General features: G+C 42.5%; 1 protein-coding gene across 1 annotated transcript; it reads left to right on the top strand.

Annotated features, from left to right (window-relative positions):
• The first annotated feature begins 25 nt into the window (after window positions 1–25).
• RSC1A1 (regulator of solute carriers 1) lies at window positions 26–6711 on the top strand. Its single transcript, XM_067310945.1, has one exon. The coding sequence runs from the start codon at window positions 105–107 to the stop codon at window positions 1818–1820; it is 1716 nt and encodes a 571-aa protein (XP_067167046.1). The 5' UTR covers window positions 26–104; the 3' UTR covers window positions 1821–6711.
• The last annotated feature ends 2729 nt before the right edge of the window (window positions 6712–9440 follow it).

The following is a 9440-nucleotide window of genomic DNA, read 5'->3' as shown; positions in this document are numbered from 1 at the left end:
AGATCTGTAATCCCACAAATCAATTACTTGATCGTTCAGTCTCTGCCCCTGCTTCAATTTGCTCACCCATATCTAGCCTCGCAGAGCCCACTGATCCTAGAGCCATGAAGTCTTTGGAGCCTTCAGATGAATGCCAGATAACCCCAGAAAAAGAACATCCTCTCTTATTACAGCATCTTTCCAATAATGCTTCTTTGGCAAATAATGACCATTCTCTCCAGACAGGGGAGGTAACCTGTCACAGTCCAGCTTGCCTTTCACAGAACACACTCAAAGAAACATTTGTTGCTGACAGTCTAAAGGAATGTAATGCTAAGGAACAAGGCCATGGCCAGGAACCTCCTTTGGAAGTGACACAAGAAAACAGCTTGGCTGACACTGCTGCTAAGCACGGGCAAAATAAAGAAGTACTTTTGTCTTCAGAACAGGAGGAACAAAAGAATGAGCTTCCTGTAGATCATCAAATGTGCAAAGAACCAGTGAATGAACATCTGGAGAAACAAAATGAGACAACTGACCCAGAACGTCCTTGCAATGTTGGTGGGGTTGAGAAACCTGCTTTGGAAGAAGAGGGTCGTACAGGCATCCAGCCAGAAAACTCTCCTGCAGAAACAAGAGGAAATGGACTGGAGAAAGTAGGTCTTTCCTGTGTGAAAGAGAGGATTCAAATGTCAGCGTCCCGTAGCTGTATGCATACGGAAACCTTTATGGAAATAGATGTAGTTGAGCAGTCTGTAGCTGAAGTGCACAGCTCAGCAAGCAAGCAGGAGTGGCAGGCTGAGAATGGAAGTGTATCTGATGTAAACTTGGATCCTCCTTCTATGGAGGTGGAGTCATTGAAGTCAGATTCCTCCTTGAATGATCCGGTTTCCACTAGTGATGTGCTGCAGTCTAAAAGCACCAATGAAATTCCTGCAGAGTATGAATTATCTAATTTAACCACTGAAAACAACTCTTCTGCCTCCACCATCCTTCAGCTGGACACTGACCCAGGACCATCCTCAGAAGACCCATGTTCCTCTCTAGCATCAGCCTTGAAAGAGCTTCACAAACTCTTGATTATCAATCGTAAAGGAGAATGTAAAATCCTTGCATCTGAAGAAGTCTCTCAGTTGGAAATGGTTCACAAAGAACAAGCAAAACAGAAGGGGTTTCCTGAAGATAAGCATAAAGACTTAGATCCAGACAGCCAGGAACAGAGTTGCTCCTTCTATAAGGAGAGGTCTGAAGGTAGAAATGCAGAGCAACAACTGGGGGAAGAGCACTGTGATTGTGGAGTAGAAAATGTTTGTGTCACGTGTATCAGTCGCACACAGTCAGCTGTCAGAAAAGATGCTACAGAGATGCAGAAGTTCTCAGGTAAGAGTGATGTGATCATGCTGAATTCTGCCGTGACATCTGCTGACCAGCAAGAGAGCTCTGAGCAGGCAAATATTTTGGTGGAATGTGATCAGAGTCCAACAAGTCTGACTTCGGAGCAAAATGCATCTGTTTCTTCTAAACCTACTTTGGATGAAGATATGTCTCAAGATACTCAGAGCTTGTTCACAGGAGCATCTGGGAGAAGCAACACCTCAGTTCCTGAAGGTCTATGGCTATTGCATGGGTTTGAGGAACCACTGCTGCACCCACCTGCTGGCTCTTCTGAACTTACCTCTGTTGCTTCTCCACTGCCTGCTTTCCCTGCAGCTGACATTGATCGGATTCTTTGCGCTGGTTTTACCATGCAGGAAGCTCTTGAGGCTTTGGAACAAGCAGATGGAAATGCAGATCTTGCTCTTCTCATTTTGCTAGCCAAGAGTATCATTGTTCCTACATAACTACAGAAGAAGTAGCTGACTGGAGTGTCTTTTCTTTTAAAGGACTTATCTAAATCATACATCATAACATACAAGCAGAATGTTGAGCCAGATTTTTTTAATTATTTGCAGCCAAAGTAACTTGTCTCTTCTGTTTCACTTTTTAGATTTGGCCTTTTAAAAGAAAGAAAACATCCTAGCATTGTGTGGACAGGATAGCTTTTAATTCTTATGATGCATACTGGATTAAAATTAATGTTTTTATTTAAATGTACGATTTTAGAATAAGCTCCAATGTTACAAATAAAAAGCAGAAGCCATTAAGATCACCACCACCACCCTGTCCAGCACAAAGCTGATTGCAAAGTGAATTGAATGCGCATATGTGTGCAGCCAGAGGCAAGGCCCAGCACATGCTGTTACAGGACGAGAGGTGCGTGCTGAGTTCAGTATGATGCAGGCGCAAAACAGAGCTTGTCCCAGTGGACTGCAGATTTGTACAAGTTTTAGCTCTCCTATGCTTTATAACCCAATGTCCATCTGTGATGCTGACAAACAATTACAGTAGCTACTAAAGGTATGTAGATGCCTACAGGTCTTGGGACGCGCAAACCTTTGTGAGGGGGGTGGAGGGGATTTTTGAAAGCGTGCATTTTTGTGTGTGCATATTGAAAGCTGATGCCTACTTTTGCCAAACCCTTTATGCTATTGGGCCAGTGTGTTAAAGTTTACAATGTGGGGATTGGGAGATAGGGAGAAGAAGGGAAGGGAAACTTGGTGCTACCAAGAACAAGAGATGTAGTAACTTATTTGAAGATGTGCTGGTATTAGTTGTAAGCAGGGGGAAAGGGAAAAGGGGGTATTTTACAGTTTTCTAGCCTTGCCTACATGATGTTTCCCCATATGAAAGAACAAGCTCAGCCACCTAAGGCAAATATTTAATGAAGAAATTGCTTAACAAACAGATCGTGTGTGTTATGGCTTTTGTCCTCCTCTTGCCCCTCAAAGAATAAACTCAATTTTAGTGGATGCATTCTCTATGCACTGAGTGGGCGTGTGATTAGAGAAATGAAAAAAATCAGCTTTGCATTAGTTTATCTCAATGTTTAGGGATGACCAGCCTCTCAGCTGTGGAAATGCAAACTGCAGAAAGCCTTTAGTGGCTTGCAGGGTACCAGTTTAATACCTCTTAAAGAGTGAGGGCTCACCGATAGGGTTTATGAAACAAATGCACTGATGTGGCTTCTGTATTACAACCGTTGTGGCCTTCTGGGAAGTCCTTGGTGAAAAGCCTGCCTGACTAGGACCCACCGAGGCTCTGCTGTAGGAAGCCCTTTCCAGGTGCTCTTTTTTGGGATGAACTACTACTTGATGCTGTGCACAGCCCCAAAATACTGCTGGGGCTGGGGAAGGGGAGGGAAAGCATGGCTGAAACATTATACCAAATCTGAAGTAGGAATTTTACTTAATCCTACTTGCAAATCTCTCAAGTGGCATTGTGTAAAATGTTAGTCTTTAATTTTCTGCTTTGAACTAAATCTGAAGTGATGACTCAACAGCAGCTGAATGAAAATCCAGTGTGTTTTGTTCATGGTTTTCATTTGTTGTCATTGTCTCAGGCCTGTTCCTGTTTTGGTTTTTTTTGGTTGTTTTGTTTGTTTTCCCCGTTACTTAGCAGATCTGCCTATGTGTATGCTAGGCTTTTTCATGTGGGGTGGCATTTAAGAACACCACAAATTTGGTTTCATCTGTAAACTTGTAGGAATTTCTGATGTCAGTGAGCAGTGGTTGTCAGATTTTCTTAGGTGCTTGGGCCGCCAAGAGATCCTTAGGAATATAAAATGGCTTTAAGGCATTCCCTTGTCAAATAGAACTTTTAATTAACTGCGACCATACCAGCCAGGCCTGGGGCTCCCAAACACACTTAGCTCATATCCCACCACTAGTGATGCCAGCAACATGTGTGTGTAGGAAGCAGTGTTTGGCTGTTTGGGCAGTGTTTGTGCTATGGGTTGGGAGCCCCTTGCCTGAGCAACATGAAGTATCATCAAGCTCAAATTGAGTTACTGAGAGAGGACTACAGCTTCATGATCTCTGCCATGCAGGTGGTAGGAGTTACCCCTGCTGAAGCTTTTAAATATTCTCTTTGCAGTGAGCACCCCAAATCCAGCAAAAGCCCTTTTGTCAAGGGTACAATTTGGGCTGGTACAAGAGTACAGTCTCCTCAGATCTCTTCCTAGCGGCCTTAGGAAATAAGATACTTAGACCCATCTCCATCTGTATGTGGTTCAGTATCAAAAGCAGCAGCTAGAATGAAGCTCCCAACTCTCAGATCCAGAGTATCCTCTGTCTAAACAGCCAGCGTCTCCTCCCGATTCATGCCACAGGTCTCAGTGAGGTGGTCCTTGGAGCAAGCCCTCATCTGGTACATGGGGTCAGTGTGCTGAACATAGCCAGCTGTGGGTCTGCCCTCTTGGATGTGTGAGAGTTGAATATGCACCCTTAGCCTGCAGGTTAATTTACTGCCAGGTTCTTACAGCATCAGATGTTAGCCATTCAATGTTATACCCTTTTCATATTTACACTTAATGTTTTTAGAAGCAATTGCTAATAGCTTGATGAAGTACAGCTGCTTTGCACTGAACTGGTTAAAGTTTCTAGTTTTATGGCCACATTTACTTAGAGACTGCATATACAGAATTCTGTAAAAGCTTTAGAGCATCAGCCAGTTTGCTTCAATAGTCAATTTTATTCTTTGTCAAATATAATTTGTTTTTGAAATCTACCCTTCTGCCAAAGCTTTACTGAAGTATTTATCAATACTGCCAGAATTTCCTGAGTAACTTTCTCTGAACTGCTTGAAACAGAAGCCTGACCCCCTCAGTTGATTAATATTTGTAAAAAATATTTTATAAAGTTAGTCCAAGCCTGGTGATTTATATCTCTTAACTTCACAGAGCCTTGCTTTGAGTGAATGGCAATGTGCTGCTAAATTAAGGAAAAATTTTGGCTTTTCAGGAACAAGATTTAGTTAAGTTCAAGGAAGTTCAGGCAGTGGTAAGTATTTATAAAGTTAAAACATAATAAAAATGTACGTAGTGAATGCTGTCTAAAAGTTGCGCTTGGTTTTAACATGCGTCTGTGTTCTCTCTGCTGTATGCAAATATCCTTTGCTCAGTCTTTAGCAATTTCTTAACTGGTCTCTGCGCTTACCTGGCCCAAGAAGTGGGAATACTTCTCCCTTTTAGCAGGGATGGCAGACTTTTGCTAAAGCTTGCTGGCTAGAGTGGGGGATAAAGGTAACACTGAAGGCTGTTCAGGTTTCCAAGGAGTTGGGTCCCAATATGGTTTCTGTAGTACATCCTTAGCTGTCTGTCTATAGGCTTTGCTCATGTTTACTGTCCCCAGGGTCTCTGTCATGTGTTTGAAAATATGCCACCAACTGCTACCACTTCCCCAGCCTTTGCGCAGACCCCCGGTGGTCTAGACTGAGAAAGAGGTCATCTTGGGCTCTCATGCCTTGGGCAGAGTTGGGAATGCGCCTAGGTGCTGGTACTATACAATATGTCTTGCTAGTGGGGTTCACTCAGAACCCACCTATAAGACGGAATTCCCTCTGAGTAATAAATGTACCCTGGGCTAAAATGAGGTTCTTTCTGCTCTTCTGATCCTCCTCATTCATCACTATTCCAATGTACTAACTGTCATATCAGCTTAGCAAAATGATTCTAGGCATCTTGCTATGACAAGTCTGTCTATAAAGAATAAAGCAACACACAGAAGCTGCTGCTTAAAGATGCCAGTGCCTGTGGGGACCCTTTTAGGTCTGTAGAGTTTGTTTCTGGGTATTTCCTGAAGCCACTGTGGTCATGTACCTTCCTGTTGGTTTCTAGAATGTACTCTTTTCCTTAAAAGATACTGAAGGGATTTTTCAGCCTCTTGTTGAATGCAATTTCTATAAATGGGACTTCAGGTGATTTTAGAGGTGAAGCTTAGAGCAACATCTGAAAGTTTCTGGACATTAAGTCTGACAAGAGGAAGAAATACTTCTTGGTGACAGTCTCTGGCATGTTTACTTGCTACTAAACAGAGATGAGCTACACTGAATTATTGTGACAATCTGTCTTGTTGGTAACATCCAACCTTCTACATAGACACTTGGTTTCCAGGACTGTTAACCTTGCACCTCCTAGATATGTTCCCTTCTTTCTGTCTTTGTGTCTCCTTCTTTCTCCAGCCCCTTGCTGTCTCCTTTCCTCAAAAGTAAGCAATATTTAAGTGTACTTGCTGAATGCTTAACTTCCAGATGAGTTTTCTTTAAAACACTATGCCATTCATGAACAAAAGGAGGAACAGATCCTAGAGGTTTCTTCACCAGACTTGGACTTCTTGCCAAATGGCTCCCCCTAGAACTCGAACATAAATTCAAAGAGGAGAAGTCACCAGGTCTTTTGCCTGCCTCTCTCAGAAGTCGCCATGAGAAATGGGGTTGGTTTGGTGTACACCATTCCCTTCTGAAGCATTCAAGAGATTTCTTCCTGCACTGTGTAGATCTAGCTTAGTCTGTGATCCAAATGCGTAGCAGTTTGGGTTACTCTTTGACTGATGCTTTTTAGCTTAAGAGTTTACAAACTCTTTTAAGGAACTTGAGGGAATCAATACTCAGGAATCCTAAAGCTGGTGTTGCATTTGTGTCATTTACTCTTCTGGGCTGAACATACTGCGGTTGTCCTTGCAGGTGGTTGAAGGGAGGAGTGGTTGTGTCATGAGATAATGGGATGTGGTTCTGCCCAAAGTAATACACACTTGATTCTTTTTTGATTTTGTTTTTTAATATCGGGGGACTGTTTCTCAACAAAATTGATGTGTAAAAAAAAAAAATTTGATATTTAAAAAAAGAATAAAAACTTTATCATAATGTTGCTTGATTGGTCTGTCTGTATTTCTGAGGTTGGCATCCCTACACTCAAATCCTTCTCTGATTTTTTTCCAAAGCCAAGGGGACTTTCGTATCATAAATGTTGCCATTTTGAACATAACAAACAGAAATCTATGCTTAAAATTAGTGCTGTTTGCAGGAGCTGAAAGCAGGCATGAGAAATGCATGAGTTTCCCTTCTACAGAGATGGGCTGTTGACTTTAAAGTGGAAGAGTGTTAGACTCCAATACAAAATGTAGCATTTAAATTAGCCACAGCTTTGTTTGCTGGGAAGATGAATGAGTTACTCCTCACACTTCCTATATAGATATCTCACTTCCAGCTAGATTAGAAGAGAATTTTTCGGTTTTTGCTTTTTGGGGATTTGGGGGGAGGGGGGGTGGACTTGATGCTAATCTCTCCTTGAGACATTAGGCATTTATGTGCCTAAAAAGCTTGTGACAGTTTGTTTCAATTAAAAATATTTTTTAAAAAATCCTATTCCTTTATTTATAGAACAGGTGTAAGAATTGATGCAAGGAGATGTCATGTTTTGTACCAAGCTGCTCCACTGCATTTTGGCTATTGGGGCAGACCCCACTTGGTTTTGAAAAGGGGAAGTAGGGGATATTCCTCCTCCAAAACCTGTGGCGCAGTCAACTAATCCTAAATGGCAGCATTTGTCTCATGGAACAGTAATTCCTTTATCATATCTTGAAAAACAGAGATGAGCTGTCCCTTGAGACATGCACTGAGTTTTGACCATTGAGTCTCAGATACCTGGACAGCAGTCAGTGTTAGTACAAGATCAGCAGAGACATGCCTTAAAGAACACATCTGTTTAAGCGTAGGAATCTGTTAGCATGATGAGGCAGTCCTGTTGCAAGTAATTGGACACTGGTTTTCTCTTCATGTGCCTGGCAAATCATGTTCAGAGCTCTGTGTGATACTGCATCATCACTATATAGCTAAATGATTTATGCCATTAAGGCTGGTATTTATTAGAAAGGCAAAACTGCATCTTGAATTCTGGTCTTGGGCTGGGAAGGGAGAAGATTTTTAACAGGTGGGCAGGTCCCATTCCTGCATGGGCCAAAATGGCTGCAGTCTCTTCCCCTGAGAAATGATTTAAGAGCCAAATGTTCTTATTGCCTGAAACTATTTTGAGCACTCAGGCCTTGTCCATTCTACATTATGCAGTTCTCTTTTGATACTGTATGCAAGTGCAAATTAACTACATAGTTACAGTTGCATTCACGTTTGGGATTGTCCTATCCTCAGCCTATCCTCAGTTCTCTTTAAGTCTGCAGCCCCTTTATGGCCAAGAGAGGTTCAGACCCTTTTGTAGTGAATTTAAAGCCTACTGCAAGTGGTTGTGTTTTCCTTATTTATCTTTTATGGACCCCTTAGGAGTAGCACAAGGGATGCCCTCACAGGTCTAGAGTTTAAATACCACAGATTGAGGTTACTGTGATTAGTCACATGGGTGTGGAAGCTGCATTGCTACTAGGAGCTGGATACAAACAGAGGCAAGCATTGCATCATACACCTTTCTGCACCAGAATAGTCTGGACAATGGTCAACAAAAGAAATGTGACTTAAATATCACTCATAAACTCAGCAATGCCAATGAACGCCAGTCCGCTGCCTCAGTTTCCTGCAGCCCCATGGTCTTACTACATGCCTTGTGTTGCTCTGCCAATTCAGACACCCTTTGGGCAAGTAAGTCACCAGAATGGGATTTGGGAAATTCTGCAGCCCAGCCTGACTTCTGATTCACTCTGGTCATTTGTGTGCTCTGCTTCCTCTTTCTGCTGGTGATAAATGGGGCAAAGGATCCCCTCAGAAGCATACTGTGAAGATCACTGTACTATTACATAATTGGCAGCAAAGCATGCTAATTACAAGGTACTGTCATGATCCTCAATAAAAAAGCATCTAGTCACGTGGACAAGGATGTGAATGGTTGGTGGCTGAAATCCCTCACAACAGCAGTTGCCAAAGGAGTGACTAGTTTCAAGTCTCTTTGTTAACAAATCAAAATGGGAAATATTTCAAAATCAAACGCTTGTTCCTGGCTGTGGAAATGCAGATGCGCTCATAAGGCTGCAGCCAGCCCATTGGTAATGAGATGCAGGGCTTGCTGTTTACTCGTCCTGATGTTTGGCCTACAGTTTCTTCTTCCCTTTTCTTAATCTTGTTCTGATCCCCAGCTCCCTAGAGGAGTTACCTCCACTCCTCATCTTCACACTCCTCAGTAACAGCAAATTGTCACAATACATAGACCCCAACCATTTCCTTTTTAGTGCAATTATGCTGGTCTTCAATTTTTCCTCCCTAAGTCTATCCTACTGCCTCCTGAACCCTTTCATGTGCCTTTCTAATATCCTGAGTACTGGCAAACTTCTTCTGAAGTGCCCTATGACTATGCTCTATGATAAGTTAGGTATCTTGGGAGGACAGTATCTTGCACTCGGCAGACTTTGCTATAGGAGATATGATCCACCTTAATGATTCATTCTGTCCTTCCTCTCCATTCTGTTATGCGATGAGCTCCTGATCGCTGCTGTTTTTATGAGTAACATTCTTCATGCTAACCCTGGGCTATTAAAACAGAGCAAAGAGCCTTCTCCTGCCCCAAAGTGTTGAAAATCTCATGGGAAGAGGGCAGGAAGCAGGCTAGGATGTGGGGGTAGTAGGATGGTACATCCTGAGCTTCTGTA

Source organism: Apteryx mantelli, chromosome 26 (assembly GCF_036417845.1).
Source record: "Apteryx mantelli isolate bAptMan1 chromosome 26, bAptMan1.hap1, whole genome shotgun sequence".
In the NCBI taxonomy this organism is placed as follows: domain Eukaryota; kingdom Metazoa; phylum Chordata; class Aves; order Apterygiformes; family Apterygidae; genus Apteryx; species Apteryx mantelli.
The sequence above is the reverse complement of the archived record's forward strand: the minus strand, read 5'-3'. Positions and strand labels throughout refer to the sequence as shown.

Coding starts and splice junctions, on each gene's coding strand:
- RSC1A1 (XM_067310945.1), top strand. CDS start 105: ATGAAGTCTTTGGAGCCTTCAGATGAATGCCAGATAACCCCAGAAAAA.